Source organism: Pelmatolapia mariae, linkage group LG16_19 (genome assembly GCF_036321145.2).
Source record: "Pelmatolapia mariae isolate MD_Pm_ZW linkage group LG16_19, Pm_UMD_F_2, whole genome shotgun sequence".
In the NCBI taxonomy this organism is placed as follows: domain Eukaryota; kingdom Metazoa; phylum Chordata; class Actinopteri; order Cichliformes; family Cichlidae; genus Pelmatolapia; species Pelmatolapia mariae.
The window spans coordinates 29,246,162-29,266,477 of record NC_086241.1 but is presented as its reverse complement, the minus strand read 5'-3'; the positions used below and the strand labels follow the sequence as shown (position 1 = coordinate 29,266,477).

The following is a 20,316-nucleotide window of genomic DNA, read 5'->3' as shown; positions in this document are numbered from 1 at the left end:
GTCCACCTGGTTAACTCCTCCTCACGAATAATTACACAGTTACGTCCAATATTTCAACAACCTATGAGTCATGTAATGCACAAGTAGTTATCACTGTATGCAAAAGAAAAAGACTGCATGATTTCCAAGCAGATTTACAGCCATTTATTTGGACTTTCTATTAGGGTTTCCCATTTATGTCTGTCTGCAAAGGATTCTGTTATTTCACCAAGTTTAAAGCTCGCAGTGTTAATCCAATCCGATTAACACTGGTGCTAAAGAAAGAACAGTCAAACTTAGACGGTGAAAACTCTCTGAATCGTCTGGGTTGTTGTTTATGTGAGTGTGAGTCGTCAGAAGGCCTGTTGATTACAGCATTACGCCAGCTCACTGCTGTGATTTGTTCCTCGTCTCTCCACACACGTTTGTGTTAGAGTGTGTGTGTGTGTGTGTGTGTGTGTGTGTGTGTGTGTGCAGACATTTGGCTTGTGCACCAAAGCTCCAGTCAACTCAAAGTTCCAGCCAACTGCTGAGCTGCTTCTGCTCCCTCATCCTTAGGAATGCAAACACTTTCTCATCTTATTTGTTGTCATACTGCACCAAATGTCAGACTTGTGGACGTTAGGTTTAAAAAGTAGAATTATTTAAATAACCGAGAACTAGACAGCTACCTATTCCTAACTTCTGTGTTGCTTATGAAATGAGACAGCAGTAGCGCAACATTGTAAGACTGTGTTGCATTACGGGTTGTTTGCAGTCTTGTGATAATCTTTGGCTAGTCAGGGCTCTTTCAGCAGGGAAACAATCCTGCCGTGCTGTTCAACATGGTACAACAGGTGGCTGATCAGCAGGTTACAGGAAATAGGAAGCAACGCAGCAGACAACACAGACTGAATGAGGCCACCTATCAGCCTACCTGCTGCACACAGACAATCAAAGTATTGCAATAAATATTGTAATAAGGTAATGCAGCAGCACGTAAGTTAGCTCCTCTAACCGGAGACCTGGAGCTCTTAGGTGTGTTATTGCTGTTGGTGCCTTTTGGAGCATTTTCATGGAATTTACCCACCATTATCACTTAGTAACTGATATGGACATTCCAAGAAGCTTGTGGTTCTCTTTTGGTGAATTCGATTTTACATGGATGTAGCTTCCAAGTCTGAAAAGTGAAGCCAGTGAATACATAAATACAAACCTGCATCCCTGTTTTTGGCCACCAGCGGATGATACCTGTGGTTAGAAAAAGGATAATGGTCCTATAGAAGTCCGTGGAGAAAACAACCAAAAGAGGTTTAGAAAGTAGGATTATCCAGGAAATGCTTATTGGTTAGCAACATGTGACTGACAAGTCGTTAGCCAGTTAGTGTGTGGTTTCCTGGTAACATCCACACCACCTTGGTTGTCAAGTATCACAATACCAAGAGGGTGACGTCAGGTCAAGATGCTCATGTGAATCTCATAGTTGCTACAGCCATCTTTTATACTGTCTCTGGCTGTATTCACAAAGCTGCCTAGTGTTAGCTACTAATTAGCTAATAGGCACTCCATCATTTTAATCCAAATACAAGAACTTCTGGCTCAGAAGTACCAGCATGGTGGAAGGTCCAAACTCTTACGCTAAAGCCTCAAAATGTTGGGTCAAAATCAACAGCCAACATAACAGTGCTTACATCCATCTTTTATATTGTCTATGGTATATAGACTTATGTGTGTAATTTGGTATGGCTTTGCGGGCCAAATGTAATTAGGCTGCAGGCCAAATTTGGCCCGCGGGCCAGAGTTTGACACCTATGCTTTAATGGGTAAGATTCCACAAATGTTGAATACATCTCAGCAAATAACAGGCCCACAGCTAGCTCACCAACTCTACTGGTTACATATATTTGCCAGGAGTATCAGGTTATGAATATCTACAGGCATATACAGACAAACGTGATAATAATCTCTTTCTCAAAATGTTACACCTTTCTTTTAAACAAACAGTTAATAACTAAAAATGGCATTGGACCATGTGACAAAGTGGCTAGGACTGAATTCATTTACCATTTGTCACTTGCATATATTGTTTGTGTTCTGTTATCTTATAGTCTATCATAATGCTTTAATGTAAACACAGCACATGTAACCTTGGCTCTACATACTATCCCGGGTCTGTTTGTGGAGTAGCATAACATAAGCAGCATGGAAAGTGATAGGAAGACAGCATCTGCAGACTGTTCAAGTTTCTTTACAGACCACCCAATATTTACTCAAGAAAGCTGGACCCAGAGAAAGTAAGACAACGGGAATAAATAAGGAATAAGGAATGAGAAAGTTTAAAAAAAGAGAGGAAGGAGTGAAATCAAGATGAAGATAAGGAGAGAGAAAGAAGGAGGGCTACAGCTGGGTGACCTAGATGTTTGAGGGGAGAGAACACAACAAGCTTTCACAACGCATGACGTTATTCCTCTGAGCACTGCATTTTACTCTGTGTGTGTGTGTGTGTGTGTGTGTGTGTGTGTGTGTGTGTGTGTCAGTCATTCCCTTCTGCCGGGTCAAATCTTTAATAAGCTTGCAGCAGGACGCTCCATCCTTCCACAAGACACAAACACACACACAATCTGCAGGAGGTTCACACATGCACACGACTTATCTCAAAGTCAGCTCAGAAAACAACACATCTGTGAGAGCAGATTTATCTTATCAGTCCATTTATATTGAAATTGGGATGCTGTGTAAAAACCACATACAATCAGAAAGCAGCATTCTGCAAATTTCAAACCAATATTTTATTCACAACGGAGCATATGAAGGAGATTTTACCATTTCATGAAAAATATGGAATCACTAAATATGTCTCCAAACACTGGGGTGGGGGTGAGGGGGCATTAAAGGTATCATTTACTTTTCCAAGTTAGTGGCATTAGAAGGAAAAACAAGAGGAATATTGTCCAACTAATTAGGTTAATTGGCAACAGGTCAATAATATACTTGGGAATAAAAGACGGGCAGAGGTTAGTATTTCGAAATAATCTTCTTCAATGTAAAATTACAAAGACTTGAGTATTTCATCATTTACAGTATGCATGTCATTAAAGAAGGCAAGAATCTGAAGAAATCTCTGTGCGCAATAGACAAGGAGAAAATCAATATTGGATATCCATGATCGCTGAGGTATGGCATTAAAAAACAAAACAAGGCAATTTGATGACTAAATCATTACATTACAACATGACGGCTTCATGGTAGAAGAGTGAGTTCTACTGAAGCGTGCTAGACTGAATAAATTTAGCGTATTATGGAGCAAAAAATAAAAACATAAAGACCCAGCTCTCTCAGCAGCTAGAGCCCTCTATCAGACAAGAATGGGACAACAGCTGGTCTCCTCAGTTCCCAGATGTTTACAGACTGTTGAGGTTGCTACACAGTGAAAACATGTAAACATGGTCCTGTCCCAACTTTTTTCCAAAATGAGCTAATATTTTTTCATGAAATAGAAAATGGTCACAGTTTAAACATCTGCTATGTTTTATATGTTCTACTGAGAAAAAAATATGGGGTTATGAGATTTGCAAATATGTGCATTCTGTTTTTGTTTACATTTTACGCATCGTCACAACTCTTCCAAAATTGGATTTGTATCCCATGGAGGCCATACATTTAAGAAAAAAATTGAGACAAATACTCCAAGTTCCAATAAATACACAGAACATTCACTTATATTAAACCATGGAAGCACAAAGGATAAGACAAGATAAATACTTGGAGTGTTGGTGCTAGGCTGTGTACATACCCCAAGATGCCCTTGCCTGCCCTCGGAGGGCTGGGCGGTTTTTGTGTGGGAGGGTTGGACCGAGACAGACCCCCTCCAAGTTTCATGTTCGGCTGACCATTCACCTGTGAGAACAAACCGTGTTAATGCTCAGCGCTCAGCTCAGACCTTTCACAGAGCCAACATATCAGTAGCTACCCAAAACAACAATCACCCCTGTGTAGCTCACCCCATTCTGCTGAAACAGCTTTAAAACATCAGGTCCTAGAGTCCACCTCTGACCGTGTCCTATGATACTGGCTAGAATGATTTATAAGTCCTTTAAGACCTTCAGGACTCATTCGAACATGTTCCAACACTAGCTGTCACTTCACGGTTGGACAGCAGGCAGGCTGTGCACTAAATAATACATTTATGAAAGGCACAGAACTCATTAACCAGGCTGCTATGATTTTTATATGAGAACTTATTAAGCATTCAATAGATTTTTATGATCAGGTGAAAATTGGCATGAAGAAAGGGGGCTGAGTGTTAAGAGACAGAGGGAGGAAGAGTAAGCTGATTCTAGCATATTTTGCTGCTTGGTTTGTTGACCACTGCAGTAATAGCACAGTAGTCACTTTCTTAGATTATTACTGCATTTATTGCTTTTCTAACGGCATTTTCCACATTACACAATTTCCTTCATTTATCACACACACTTCTAATCTGTGTAGGTGTTTTGTGCATCCTTACCTTGAACCTCAGCAACCACTTAATATGCCAATGACAGCAAATAGAAGAGAAAAGAAGAGACAGGGTAGTCTAAAGGTTAGTTACAGTGCAACAGCGCCATGCGAATACCAGCAGCCATTAGAGACAAAGGGCAGAAATACAGATGAAGAAGAGCTGGTGGACAGAAAAGTGAGGACAGTGAGGAGGAGGAGTGCAGTTAAAGAAATAATTGTGAAAGCACAATGCCTAGATAATTATTGCTACTTATCCTAAATAAAAACTATTTATTTACAAGTGCACACTCTACATGCTTAGAGAAAAACCGTGGCTACTATCACTCAGTTATACACATAAACATGCAATTTCTATCAAATTCTTTTTAAATAGATTTTTAAAAATGTATTTCTTATTAATAGATATGCAAACCTGGTACAGAGATATTCATTCAAGAGTTTACTAATGCTTGCAATACATAAAAAAAGAAGAGTAAAATAGAAAAGGTGGTACATGCACACGCTTGAGTGCATGGATGAGAATCTATGTAATCATTTATAAACACTTGAATATGCGAGTTCATATAAACGGATGTTATTACATTCCTTCCTCATTACTCTGCCTACCTTGACTCCATGGCCAATGTCATCCAGGACGCTGTAGTCGATGGGCTTCCTGATGTAGCGCACTGGCCTCTCTGGATTGGCTGGAGCTACAATTTTATGAGCGCGAGACGTGTTTTTATTGGTGGTCAGGATGCCGATCTCCCGCCTCGCTACCTTCTCCTTGTGAATGTCAACGGTCTGGAAGAAGAAAAATGGAGGATGAGCAAATTAAGAAAAACAAACAAACAAACAAACAAACAAACAAAATCACAAAAAAATAGCACTCTCATTTTAATGTGTCAGTGCTCCAAACTGAAATACGGATTATAAATGAATTGCTCCTGGTGTGGATGCAGCTTAAGCTAGTAGCACCAACATAAATGCAATACCAGTGAATACAAAGTTTAGCTGAGGTTGATGAGAAGGAAAGGTTAGAAGAAACTGTTTTAAACAGCTCTATAAATTATTATTATCACTTTGACCTTCAGATAAATCTATTGACCTTGAAGGAGAGGTCAGAGGTCAAATGTGACATATTTTAAATTTTTTATACGACACTTTCTATAGGTTGACAACACACAAGACACTTGTAAGACTTCTAAGTTCTAAGGCTTTTTGTCCATTTTTGACCAATAAACCTTAAGCTGACCTTCAAGACCTTGGTGGATATGAGAAAAACTTTAATACAATATTACAATGAGCGTACTCTACACACCTACAAAGTTTTATCAGTATTCATTCAAAACTTTTCCAGCTATCATGTTTATAAAGGGAATAAAAAGCATGGATCTAGTGTTTTACCAAATACATAACCTCCTTGGCAGAGGTAACAATCACAATCAATCACGTTTAAATGGGAGCTTTGAAAAAAATAACTCAGGATTGAAACTTTGACATTAACATTTTTCTCTGCTAAATTAAGCTTCTTGTTTAATTAAGATGTTGATGCATGATGAGAGTCATTCTTAAGCAAGTGCAAACTTCATGTAGCATTTTTCCCCTTGTTGAGTGAGGGACATACTCATCACATGTTTTAGTCTAGAACAGAAACCTGTACACTTCTGTGTGTATTATAAGTGCACCACAGTGATGGTGTCCTGAATCGCTTTGGTCCTGGATGTTCCTATCACTTCAAAATTATTACTGGAAACACTGATCATACTCTGCTCGCTCTAGTGCTTCATTAATCACAGCCTTCCAACAGTGTGCAGCGCGTGTCTTTATTTTAATCGCTCAGAAGGCTGAAATGTATTTCGCAACCAATAATTCTTATTGTTTTAAACAGCTGCTGCATGGCCAGTGGGTCTCATGTGTGGTCCAAGTGAAGTTGAATTATATGAGCTGCATGCAGCCAGTAAGAGAAATAAACAGACACCGAGTTCACAGTGTCCTTGCAGATCAGCCCGAGCAGCTTCTGACCAAACAGTGAAGTTAATGCTCACATGATAGGTTTATGGCATCTCCTCTCTGACACACACACAGACACACAGAAGAAACACTGCAGCGCCACAGCTGAGACAGAGAACCCAAGTGGTTAAAGGAAAGTGTTTTTCTAGATATGACAACAGCTGTCAAAACTTTGGCAGGTGGAGAGCCATGAAGAAACCTGTTAAAAGAAGCTGAAGAGAAGTGCTCCTGTGTACCACCTGCTTGTTTTAAGCACAGACTGTGCAATGGAATAAAGAACAAGCTAACACGAGAGCTGTCTGTGTGTAGATAAAATGATTGTTTAACTTTTAAACATGAAGTTTTGAAACTTTGCTGCAGGCTGACAGCAGCTGCCTCCTCTCTCCAGAACAATGACACCTACAGCCTGCAGGGGGATACTTAAAGGGAGAAATGTCATTTATTCCACTACACTACTAAACTTATCCTAATTATTTTGCAGATTTAGACTCATAATACAAATTCAAAATTGTCATGCTGCATGCGAAAACCAGGCTAAATCCCAACATTCTTATTTTTTTTATTTGTTTTGGAAAAGGTGATAAATAACAATACATGTTATTGCAATACTCAGCATATCGCAAAATGCTAAAAATCACCACAATCGCATTGTGAGTGAAGTATTGTGTGTGTAGAGTGTTGGGTAACTCCCACCTCTTGTCGAGAGGTTTGTTGGACGAGGATTTGGTTTATTTATTTGCAGTTATAGTCCAACCAGGTTAATCTACATTGCAGTGACAGCTTTGAGAGTCATCTGCACACAGTGAAGTTGAGATAATTGTTTGGCTCAGTCTGCATTTCTCGATGGCTTTTCCCAGGCTAAGTAGAAGTCTACTAATAAATTATGCTGTATTATGACAGATTACACTCTCCAGCAGTATATAATGTAGTAGCCAGTTTTTTCAAAGGTCAGTAAAAGTGTACTTGATTGTTTTAGAGCAGAGATGATGAACTCCCACGCCAATCAAAGACAGAGCATCCGGCCTGCGGTACGAGCACGCCGGGACATCTCTGCCTCACCTTCCACGACTCCTATCGGCCGCTGCAGCACGCAAATGCAAAATGGATTTTTAAACGATCATCTCAGTGCAATTCCTCACCGCATGAAGCGTTCGCCTACACAACAGATGTGACTGTGTCTCACAGAACAGAAAGCGGCAATTATGACGTGCGACCACAGCCTGGCCCGATATAACAGGGACAGAAGCATCTCATTATTTCTGCTTGCAGAGCATTCAGATTATACTAATTATTCGGAGGTCCGACGAGGAGAATGGAGCCCCTGTACCACTGAAAACTACGATTATTCCTCAAAGCACACAGTTGCTCTGTGAAGAGACTGTTGAGGATTTAAACACTCAGTGAATGAAAATAGCTCTTTTCTCAATAGAGTGCACTGAGCGACGTGTCAGCTCAGAGTTTTTCTAGGAACAGGAATAAGTTGGACACAGCTGCAGTGTGAGATGTGTGGGTGCAGAGTGTTGTGTAAGCCTGATCGGATCCCTGGCAGCACCACACACTTTCACTCCACTGTTGGGTGAAATCACACTTACAGGTGGTTTTATTCATCCAAGCAGCTGACAGAAACAAAATTAGAGCTCTGTTCTTTGTTCTCCAACAGTTAGCATTTAAATGAAAGTGATTACTGTTCATTTACTATAGCATTCAATATTACTCTAAGTCATGTAAACAAGATTAAAAGAACCCCTGCAAAAGAAACAGGAACACTGGTATCACATTTTAGAGTCTTCGTGGATTTGACGGTGATCATACACAGAATTACGTTTCCATAGAGTATTAACCTGGTTCGAAAACGCCCCGTCTCCGTGATTCCAACATTACCCATTAACATTTAAAGGTATAAGTGTTTTTCACTTCACAGCACAGAGCCGAACAGTGCACAGTGGCCTTTTAACGCTTCTCTGAAAACAGCTCCCTGCTGCTGCTGAAAAAGATGTTCTTATGCCGAGAGAGTGAAACAAACGCGGTTTGAAGTTGTAGTCAGACAGCCAAACCCTGAGCTGAAGCTCATTATAAAACTCAAAGCAAAGAGGAGCCGCACATTCTCTCTCCAGAGACACCATAAACATTGTGTCTACGTTTTCATTGCATACACCATCATAAAAAATACTGATTTAAAGATTGTTTGCTGCTTTAACCCTGAACCCTAAAAAAACATTACCAATCAAAGCCTGTTTATCTTAGTGTGTACAGAAAAAAAGGGTCTAGTTTCTCCACCACAGCCACTTTCTGCTAATAATTTGACCTCTTTTCACTTTGTTACTGCTGAACATTCTGGATTTTTGCCTCCTATTTGTAAGCACAAACTCCTTCGGGGTTGCTGAACATAAATGCATGCATACATGATTGCATGTTCTGTCCTTTCATTTAGGAGCCCTCTTGCGGGTGTGTATAATTTTATGCATTGTGTGTACCAGTGTCTTTGTATACGGGCATTCCTGCTCACAAACTTCATATTTTAGACCATGTTTACAGGTTGAAACCTTCAGCGTGCCTCTGGACGCCTGACTTGGATAACAAAGGCAGTGCGAGGAGGAATTTTCATTAAACGTCATCCCTCACACATACAAAGCGGCTGTTTAATCCTCTAAGAAGAAATGAGAACATTCAAAGATCAGCGGACCTGTGAAATGTGGTTGACGGAGCTCTCCATGCGGCGGAGTTGTGAGGCCTGGATGTCCAGCATCTGCAGCACATTGTTGGCCAGCGTGTTGATGAGGTAGGCGACACTGGCCAGAGACTGTGTGGTGTAGCTCTTTGTTTCCTCCAGCGCCCGCTCCTTGTCTGCAGACTGCGGGGAGAGAGGAGACAGATTCAGGACAGGAGTCACAGAGTGCAACCATTTTACTCACAGACAAAAAAATTAGGCTTGGAAATGAGAAATATCACACGAACGTGGGGCTGATAAAACGGATGAGGCAAAGTAATATGCTATTCAGATTTTTCAGACTAGAAATGTTCTATTACATGCCTTGCTTGCCCAGTTATGCTCAGGTGGACCTCGTTTGGCTAACTCCCTACTTAGTATGAATTTATGACGTGAATAACTGTAGTTGATCTGTGAAGCCTAGTTTGCAACAAATCAATGAAATACCACAAAAATAGTGAGAAATATCAAAACTAGTCCTCACAGTAACAGACATACACATGAATAAAACCCTTATGATTTCTGCTGGAATGTCACAGTCAGCATTTTATCGAGAGAAGCTGGCAGAATGTGTGTGTGTGTGTTTGCATGACTGCACGTGTCAGCGTGCATCAGCAACTACATGTGCGAGTTCACATGTGTACTGTATGTATAAAGAGAGTGTGTGCATGTTTGTAAATCTCTGTGAGGACCAACATGTGATTTATAACTTGGGATCGAGGACATATGTGGGAAGTGAGGTCATTTTGGCTGTTCCTCACTTTTAAAATACACCCTCCAACTGATTGAGGGATTTATAATTTATGTTATATAAAGGTCAGTGTTGAGCTGAGGGGCAAGGGAATTATGGTCCCCACGACTACAGAAAGCCCAACATGTGTATGTATAATTGCTGAAACACAATGTAGGTCAGTGCAAACTCATTCACGCCCGAGGTTGACAAGAAACACACTGACATCCATGTGTGCCTCTGTGTTACACACGTACTCTCTCACACACACACAAACTACACACTTATAGAGACGTGAAAAATATTACAATAGACAACACCAATGCAAACACACACAAAGAGTTTGTGTCATAGGTTTAGATGACCCAGAGCCCTACATTCAGTCGCAGAGTCTAAACCATAAAAACTTCTTCAGTGACATAATTAAAGAAAACACTGAGAAGTGGTGTCACGAACCTCAAAGCAAACCAGCGAGTGGTTCACCAAGTCAGAGACACAATGCTGCATTTGAAGTCGCTATTGTTACAGCGTAAAAACAAAAACCGCACGCCGAAGTCATAATAAACTATGTGTGAGAGCAGAGCAAAAAGAAAAGAGAACAGCAGGTGTTACAGAGGCTCAAGCGGTGACCTCTGCCCTCAGCGAGCTGTGCAGCACTTTCCAGCCGTTTTAGGTGACGCCTGCTGTGACGGCTCAGCTCAGTGTTTTAACACTTCGAAGAGCACAGTGAGATTTTATTTTCATATTTTACATTCCAAATGGGTGGACAGAGAACTTGTAGCAAGTTCTATTTTTTTAACATTATATTTTTGTCACCGTGAGGGCTCGAATTCTCTGCCGTCTGCCTTATTAATGCTTCATGTGCTGATTCTAGGAATCTGGCAGTCTATTTGATTTATGAGACATAACATTTCTACATATAGGTTGTGGACATCCTAGTGTAGTGTAATGGTGATCTTTTTTAGTGTTATCTGCTTAAATCTAGTCAGAATAAAGGCCACAAGTTACACAGTGTAACAGTACCTGATTATCAGCAGTATGTCGAGGCTGCAGATGTCTGCACACTAAATTTATCACTGCTCCTCATTTCATCCATCACTCCATCCATGCATTTTCAATTGCTTATCCAGATCCAGGTCACGGGGGATACAGAGGCATTCCCAAGCCAGCTGTCCCCACTCCCATGCCCCCACACCTTGATAGGGAACAATGATATTTTAATTACTCTTAATTAAATTCCTAAAAATGTAATACAGTGATTTGTTTAAATAGTCACCACCTTTTTTTGACTGTAGCGGTTTTCAAACACGCACTGCAGGACTGACCTTTTCTAGCACTTATCTGAGAGCACAAATATTGGTCTCAGTCAGACGTGGTGTTAAACGGTTTTTCACCTGCCAGCTCGGGGCATGTCTGATGGCACCGATGTGGGAACTGTACAGACTATATCCAGAAGCGAGAATATGGGAGACAAAGGCTACGTTCACACTGCCGGCAAAAGCGCATCAAATCCAACTTTTTTGACCCTATGCGACCCATACCCGATCATGGTATGACAGTGTGAACAGCTCAAATCCAATATTTTCAAATCCGATCTGGGTCACTTTCGTATGTGGTACTCAATCCGATACATATCTGATGTTTTAGAAAGCGACTGCTGTTTGAATGGTCATGTCGCATTAAATCCGTCTTTTACGTCACTGACACAAGACAGACGCCAATTATCAGCGCTGGAGAAGACATCATGAACGCTTCCTGGCCATCCAGTGTAGATGTCAGTGAAACTGTTGGGAAGACAACGGAGAAACGTGAACATTTTATTTGTACTGTATAATCTGCAGATTCTGACAGAAATCTGCAACTATCCTTTGAAGCACCGCTCCTCTAAAACAGCAATAAGGTTAATTATTAGGCCATATGTAAATAACAAAATAACTTTATAACTTAAAGCAAAATTGGGAAACGTAAAGTCTGAAACTGTTTGGTCTGGGTCTAAACAGAGCGCGTTGTGTGTGACGTTAGGACTGTGCGATATGACCAAAATCTCATATCCCGATATAAGACATCTATCGTCCGATAACGATATAAATCACAAAAATTTTACATTTTATGAAAATTCTGTGAATCTCAGGCAGCTCGACTTGCGGGAAGTGTTTCCAGCTGGGCGTCGTGTACCTGGAGTCGAATGTTTTAACCAATGCATGACACTATACATTGTTAGACATAAGTTGTAACGGCCGCCGTCTTCTTCGTGAGTATTTATTACACGGCGTGCTCCGGGGAAAAGCCCGTTCTAACGTTTGCGTCTAAGGTTTATTTTTTTAGCACCTGACGACTCTTTTTTGCTTCTCATCCATAAACACTCTGCATACTCTTTCACGTGATTCCGTTTATTTTGAAAAGTCTCAACAGGATCTTGAGCTTTATTGTGAAAGGTTTATGTGGAAAATAAACAAGCGAACACGCGATGGTTTTACCGTCGTTGTTGCTAACGACAACCCATAAAAACAGGCGCTTGTCCGTCTGTAGTGTGGTTATATTAAATATAAGAGAAAGAGAGAACTTTAAGAAATTAATATAGCCACTACAGTGACCATCAAAACGGTGAAAAAATATTGCCGTAAACAGTTTATTTTCCGACACCACGAAACAAACGATAGCGTAAAATGAAACAATAGACGTTTTTATATCGTCATCCGATATATATCGTTATATCGAACAGCCCTATGTGACGTCTTCTTTTGCGCATGCGGGCCGCTTTGAGGGTTCACACTAGAGCGCGTTTGCTGTCACATTTTATTTGTAGTGTGAACAAAATCGGATTTGATCAAAAAAATTGAGCATTAAGACCTGCAGTGTGAACGTAGCCAAAAACAATCTATTGTCCTTTATATTGAGTCATTGAAGGTTAGTAAATGTTTGTAAACATTTTGGTCAGACTATTTAGAATGGCACAAGAATTATGTGAATGTTTTTCATTGACTTTTTGAAATCCATCCATCCATTCTCTTATCTGCTTATCCTGTTGAGCCTAACCCAGCTGTCTTAGGGCAAGAGGCAGGGTACACGCTGGACAGGTCGCCAGTCTGTTGCAGGGCAAACACATTGCAACAGACAGCCATTCACACACACGGGCAATTTAGAATGACCACATAACCTAAACCGACTAACTGCATGTCTTTGGACTGTGGGAGGAAGCTGAAGTACCCGGAGAGAACCCACACAAACACGGGGGACTCAGGACCTTCTTGCTGTGAGCCAATAGTGCTAACCACCATGCCAGCAAGAGTTTAAAAGAGTGAATAAATTCATAAATTCAGCCCCATTTTTTGAGGAGGTCCATGACAGCAATAGTCAGCATCCACAAACTTTCTAAATCTTAATGAAGAACGTAACTTTTGAGTCCAGTCCTTTTTGATAAACATTCTCATTTTTATCTTTGCTTCACTGTTTAATCTACAATCAGCCCGCCTCCTTCCCTATTCTTCCATCCTCTTCTGTCTTAGTCATCTCCCTTTCCTCTCCTCTCCTCCCTCTTTATCACATCATCCTAATATCTCCTATTTTTCTCTCCCTTCGTTCTCATCAGCCATCTGATACCCTGTTAGCAGTGACCTAGTTGGAGGGATGCCTCCTCTGGCCTGAGGCGAAGGCAGAGCAGCACACACTTAGCCGCACACGTAATGATGCTGTTGATGTTATCCCCTCCTCCCTTTTTCCAACTAAGTTCATGTACATAAATCATATCAGACCTATGTAGAATCATAAACACGCTCTAATTCCCCTGACCTCTTTTTTATTTATTTATTTATTTATTTTTTAAACAAAACAGACTCTGGTCTATTAGCCACATTCCTGCTGTTAATTATTCTAAGATCAACATTTAAAAACAGCCACAAAGTGTGGCGGCAAATGCTGCTCGTAAATGTCAAGACATCTTAAGAAAAACAGGGTGCCATGCAGCAGATGGTACAGCCTCCACAGAGCCCTCATCTCGACATCACAGAGTCAGTGTGGGATTACATGAAGAGATAGAAGACATCGAAGACCACACAAACCCACAGAATAATGGTGGCACCATCTCCAACATCAGCTGAGTAGCCAGTGATTCTGAGGTAAGTCCAGTGATGAGTACAACTTGTAAAGTAAAGATGGGAACCACTCATGGGAAAGAAGTAAGAGAAATCCACTCGCTGAAACATGTCCGTTTCTTTGCTCTCTCCTTAAGGCCACCCTCCTTTGGTCAACAGTCTTTCGATTGGCTGTCTCTCACAATCAGAAGGTTTGAAGAGCAGGTAGGAGGGGCTGCTGTGCTCACAGGACTGACTCAATAACAAAAGACAGTTGGAAACTGCACATCTGCAGCAGTCTGGACATTTAAAGAAAAATAAGGACAATCATATCCCACATCAGCATCCCACAATACCACCACTTATTCAAGACAAGTACACAACATAAGCTAACACAAACCAGACTGATGCAGTTGGCAGGGTAAAACCATCCTTACTTGCTTCTTTGTGAATCCCCAGTGATGTAAAAAAACTGAGAGCAGTGATCCAGTCGCCAAATGACTGCTGTGCAAAGGTAAATGTGATGTTATACACTTCTTGCCCCTTTATCTCATCCCTTTATTATGTCAGCTCTTAAATAAAAGAGAAAGCCAGAGAGATGGATTTTAACAAATTGCTAACACACATGACTGGGACAACTGGGAGAGGTACGACCATGGAAGAAAGTGCAATTCTCTTTGGCTTTGAATCAGTCCCTGCACTACACCGTTCATCTTAAACCAAGCACAGGTTTGTTTGTAGCTTCTGTCAGAGAGAGACAGCCACCAACGGCCAAGAGCCTGCTTTTACCTTACAAGGACAGGTCGCTCTCTGTGTGTACACATATGTAAGTTAATGGCTTGGGAGGTATTTCTACTTTTAATTATTATTTTTTTATTACTCGATTACATAAAACATACAAGCAGTCTTTGTGCACACTAGAAGAACAATGAGGAACTTTCAAAAAAGACAATTTGTCAGTTAACGTCACGCAAAGTTTAGTTAAGAGGAAAAAAAACAGAAACATATTTTTTTGCTGTCTCTTTAAATCAGCATCATCAATCCTCCTCTTAACGCTCAGTGAAAGCACTCTTTTTAAATGTCAATACACAGCATCACTGCAGCTTGGTAACAGCTGCTGGGTCAAGCAGTATTAATCACAATGGAATTTTACATTGCTTCTAATGTCTGGTAATATAAATGAGGAAGCATAATCACTTTTGCAGATGAACGCTAGTGATTATTATTGATCCTCAATAACGTAAAGAAAACAAAGCCCAAGCAGTAAATAAAATGAATTTAAACTGCACTGGATCCGAATCCACTTGGTCGCACAGTAAGTAAAACATGAATAATAATAAAATGTACAACACACACTTTTCCATCTTGTCTATCAGCCACAAACACACTGTGATCACAATAATTTCCCCACCTCTTGTGCGACACTCTTAATTAATGGCTGACACGTTTTCTCCCAGCTTTATTTCCATTTTAAAGAAATCGACAGCTGTTTGGAACGGTCGTGATTTTCTTCTCTGTGGCAGTACAAAATGTTACAGGAGTTTTCTCAAACTCCTGCAGGTTAAACTGGGAATACAAACAGCCAGATTTAATTATTTCTGAAGAAAAATGGAAACACAGCTAAGTGCATTTGGCGGAGAAAAAAAAAAGCCAAAAATCTAAATCTGTAGATCCAACTGTAGAAGAAAAAAAAAGGAGGAAAAAAAGCAAAATATTTTCCATTTGTTCACTATACTTGCCACAGATTTAGAATTATTTCATGAAAGCAGTCATTTAAAAATAACCCAGGTGTTTTTGGTGTGAGCCACTTTCTCCAGCTCATCCTGGGGGACGCCACGCATGCATGTGAGATGACAAATCCCCCCCATGGTAATCTGAGGTCTGGCCCCCAATCCCAAACCAGTCCAATGCACCTGGGAGCCATCCAGGTGGCATCCCGGTCAGTAAGTTTGGGCAGTATGACAATATGGCAGTAATGTTACTTAAAAATCCCAGCTCTATCTGTCGGCCCGAGGCCGCAGTCTACTAGGATTTATTAACTGACATTTTAAACATCATCTTAACAAACCAGGATTTCTGGTGCCAACTAATTGTTTAGCCAACTAACATCCTCATGAACAATGACTTATTTCACTAGTTGAGGAGTTTGATTAGGTAACATAAACACCATCATACTGTAAACCCAGCTGAACTCTCAGGCCAGTGTTAAGGTACCAGAAGCAGACATCACTCTGTTGGACACGTGCTCCAAAAAAATAGCTATCACTGAACTAAACTAAATTGATTATGAATAGATTATTGGGAATCAAAGAGTAACACTGTCTCTACATCAGCTGGCATCCAGTTCCACCTGGTCTCCACAGAGGGTAGTCATGTGACCATGCACCACTACCTAAACGGACACTGACTGTTGTACTGTCCTTCTGAAGTGCCACTCCACAACCTGCACTGCAACAGCACATTAATTATACAGTGCTAGCTGAATATCACATAATTATTAGAAAAAGAGAAAAAAAAAACTTTTGTTCTATGAGCCTGCATGTATGATCACCTCAGGTTTGCCAAGCTTCTGATCACAAACCCATCTTTCCAAATGTTCAGCGTGTTTCGCCCCCGCAGGAGCTGTTCCTGGCATCAGTAATGAAAGTGGAGGCTGATGCACCAATTGCCATGGTTTTCAACCCAAAACACACACACACACACAGCCATGACCAGAGTATATGTCCAGCTTCCTGCAGCGCTACCATGTGTTTTCAATGAGCAGCAGGAGGTCGAGTTACATTACAACTACCTCTGCTGACAGCTAACCGGTACCAGCTGTGGAGAACCCTGAAGGAACAAAACAGGACAGGACTGTAGTTGGGGCAAGGGGGAGAAACGTGTCTGCACATGCTCAGTTCAGACTTGCTCGGATTCTGTGCTGAAGGCGCTAAACAACTACACATTTTGCAATTTATCTGAAAAAAAGAAAAGTAGTAACGGCCTGCTTTGCTGCTATTTTTCTCACCATTTTTCATCATTTTCTCTAATATCTTTTCCTTTGTGTTACAGTAAATATTCCAACAGACTTTCTGTAAAAAAGAAAGCAGCTATTTAAGGCTCTAACTTTCTAGAGTGCAGCTTCAATTTATCTCAGTTTACAAACCTACAGCATTAAGGAGGAGGATGTGTGGGTGGTGTTATATTGAAAACCGGGTCTCCAGCATCTTTGGAAGAGGCAGGAACAGTCATCTCTGTTTTTTTTTCCTGACAAAGCTAGGAGTCTGGATGGCTGTTTGAAGCATGAACATCTAAAGTAGGATAGACCATTTCCCTGATTAAAAACTGACCACGTTAATGATCAATAATGATCATTATTATTGATCACAAGAACAGCAAAAATTACTTTTCCCCGATTATTAAAAGGAGCCAACAACTTAAAACTCCACCAATAATGTGTAATTGAAATGCTGTATTATTTAAGGATGCCACATGCATGGCAGCAGAACATTGAGATCTGCACCACCTGCAAAGCTGTCATCATTTTACACATTCTAGTAGTCCCACACAGCTGTGGGCAGTCAGAACAAGAGGCTTCAACAGAGCAGAGCATTAAAATCCACTTTAATTATCACTTTGAGCAGAGGCAGAACAGGAAAGTCAGCACACAAGCTCAGCTCCTGCTGTTTGTGTCTCCTGACATCAGCCTGATATCTGCAGACAGCTGTTAGAAACTCGGCGCATACAGGCGGACTCGATAGTCCCATACACTCCTCCTACTTTGCCTCTTCCAAACATAGTTTTATTAATAAACACAACTAATGACCAGTTTGCAACTGGTTCAGATAAGAGATATTCTCAGATTACATTTGTCATGGAAATCTGTTTTTATACCACATAACAGATTACAAGGTCTTGAATAATCAGGCCCCAGTTTATGTTAAAGACCTCATAGTACCTCATTAGAGCATTTTGCCATCAGACTAACTACTGGCTCAATTGTGGTGCCTAGGATATTTAAAAGTAGAATGGGAGACAGAGCCTTCAGCTTTCCTTTCTGATAAAGCATAAAGTTAGAGTTGGATGAGGTGACCCCGAATCCTCTCTTAGTAACTTTTAAATATGCCTAGGCTGCTGTGGGGCCTTCCCATAATGCACTGAGTGTTTTGTCTTCATTTACCTCTTCTCACGCTCTCCATTTTTATACACCTCTCTGCGTTTAGTCATTAATTATTATTAATCTCTGGCTCGCTTCCACAGTGTGTCTTTTGTCTCATTTCCCTCCCTTCACCTCCAACCAATCGCAGCAGATGGCTGCCCCACCCTGAGCCTGGTTCTGCTGGAGGTTTCTTCCTGTTAAAAGAGAGTTTTCCCTTTTCACTGTTGCCAAGTGTTTGCTCACAGGTGTTTGTCTGCTTGTCGGGATTGCACAAAATAAAATGGGAAGGAGCCCTTGTCCTCCCCACTTCCAGGAAGCCTTTATTTAATGCTCAAAACTGACCACACCCATGTTCAAAGCCAGCCTTCATTTTGATGTCAACCACAGACGTGCAAGGTTTCATGACTGTATCTTGTACAGTTGCAACATTATGTTACTGAAAATCTCTGTTCACTGGAAACAAATAAACACTCGAAGCACCTTGATGCAGGTAAGGAAATCCCAGAAAGTTGATTCTGGATGAACAGAATCAACTTTCTGGGAATGCAAGAGTAAAAGAATAAAGACACTCTGTAACCCCCCCCCCCCACCCCTCAAAAAGCACTAGACTGATTTAAATCTGAATTCGGACCACAAGGATGCCAGGATGTGGCCACATAAGACCAACAACGACTTGACCCGGGTCAACTCTGAATCCAAATATTTAGCCCATAAAACAGGATCAGCACACTGCACTATTATGTAACAATCACATCATCTGCTGGCTGCATAAATGTAGGCCATCCTCTGGGTACTGAGTTAGCCCTGCTAGGCTCAATCTGAACATGCAGTGTGAGCAGTCTAACGAGCTAAAAAAGACTTTCAGTTTTCCTGAGAAGATGACATGTTACTGCTGATGTGACTGCTAAAAATGAGGAAGCTAATGCCAAGCTAGTGCAGTGTGAAAACAGGTTGAGAAATAAAAAGGTCAAAGGTTATAAAGGAAGGAAGAAATAGAGAGGAGAAGGAATAAAAGAGGGGAAAAAGAAAGTGCCCTTGTGGTATTCATCAAGTGTAGATGTGCAGAACAAGATTTCACTGTGTCGGTCTTCGGTGACGCATCATGTAGCGCCTGTGTGCTTCTGGCCTTTAAAGAAGAAAGACTGTTGATGCACTTTCACTTGTTGACTGACAGTAAGACTCACACAAACACACGAATCTAAATGAAATGTGGCGATGAACAGGTGTGTATACAGGACCAGCTGAGGAAGAACAGTTGTCCGTAACAGCCTCGTCTGCCCACGTACACTCACACACTCTCCGCTAACCAAGTACGGGGGTGGAGGGATGGCAGCCCAGTACAGCTACTGGTGTCTAACTCACTATCTCACATTCTCAAGAAGCCATCAGTGGATAATGAGTGTTAATTTAACATTAAATTTAAGGGGCTGTATTATGCCCATGACAAATTACTGTGCTATAATACAACAGCTTCGAGTAAGTCGCAGTTGAAAATTGCTGTATGTGCAGTTTAGATCCAACCTTTGCTCGTCACGTCCGGTTTCAATGACATGACAAACGTTACGTTTGGGGGGGGAAAAAAACATCAGCTTGAAAATTCAAAAATAAGACTTCACAAACCAACAGGTGGCATAATGGTGGCTATGTCCATCTTTTAGACCAGGGGTGGGCAATCTCAGTCCACGAGGGCCGGTGTCCCTGCAGGTTTTAGATCTCACCTTGGGTCAACACACCTGAATCACATGATTAGTTCGTTACCAGGCCTCTGGAGAACTTCAGGACATGTTGAGGAGCTAATTTAGCCATTTAAATCAGCTGTGTTGGTTCGAGGACACATCTAAAACCTGCAGGGACACCGGCCCTCGTGGACTGAGATTGCCCACCCCTGTTTTAGACCATCTATGGTTTGAAAAGCAGGTGGTGGGCCTTATGTGCTTACAGCCAGAAACAAAAATTATGGTTCAGCGTGCAGAGCACATTTGCAGCCTGCATGCCTAATGTCAGATAGAAACAGTGTACAAAGTATGTGATAGTACAGGTCTTGCTTGTGGTGTTGTTGGTCCATTTGCCAGCCACAGAGAAGATCCACTCTTGTCCCCTTCCCTTCCATATGCCCACTTGACGCATACGTCATCCGGTTCCATCAATGATGGAAAGAGCAATAAGTGCAAACCCCTTTTCCTCCATGTCATATTTGCATAAATTAGCCAGAGTTGTGAGC

At 41.2% G+C, this 20,316-nt stretch overlaps 1 protein-coding gene across 4 annotated transcripts in view; it reads right to left on the bottom strand.

The window, feature by feature from the left end:
* LOC134645720 (abl interactor 2-like) overlaps positions 1-20,316 on the bottom strand; it is a 31,000-nt gene that overhangs the window by 9,341 nt on the left and 1,343 nt on the right. For 3 of the 4 annotated variants that reach the window (XM_063499274.1, XM_063499271.1, XM_063499273.1), the window contains exons 2-5: positions 9,134-9,301; positions 5,065-5,241; positions 4,466-4,483; positions 3,752-3,855 (exon numbers count right to left, since the gene is read on the bottom strand). In XM_063499274.1, coding sequence (XP_063355344.1) covers positions 3,752-3,855; positions 4,466-4,483; positions 5,065-5,241; positions 9,134-9,301 — 467 coding nt within the window. The remainder of the gene's footprint in view (positions 1-3,751; positions 3,856-4,465; positions 4,484-5,064; positions 5,242-9,133; positions 9,302-20,316) is intronic. The other variant, XM_063499272.1, reaches the window with a different exon arrangement.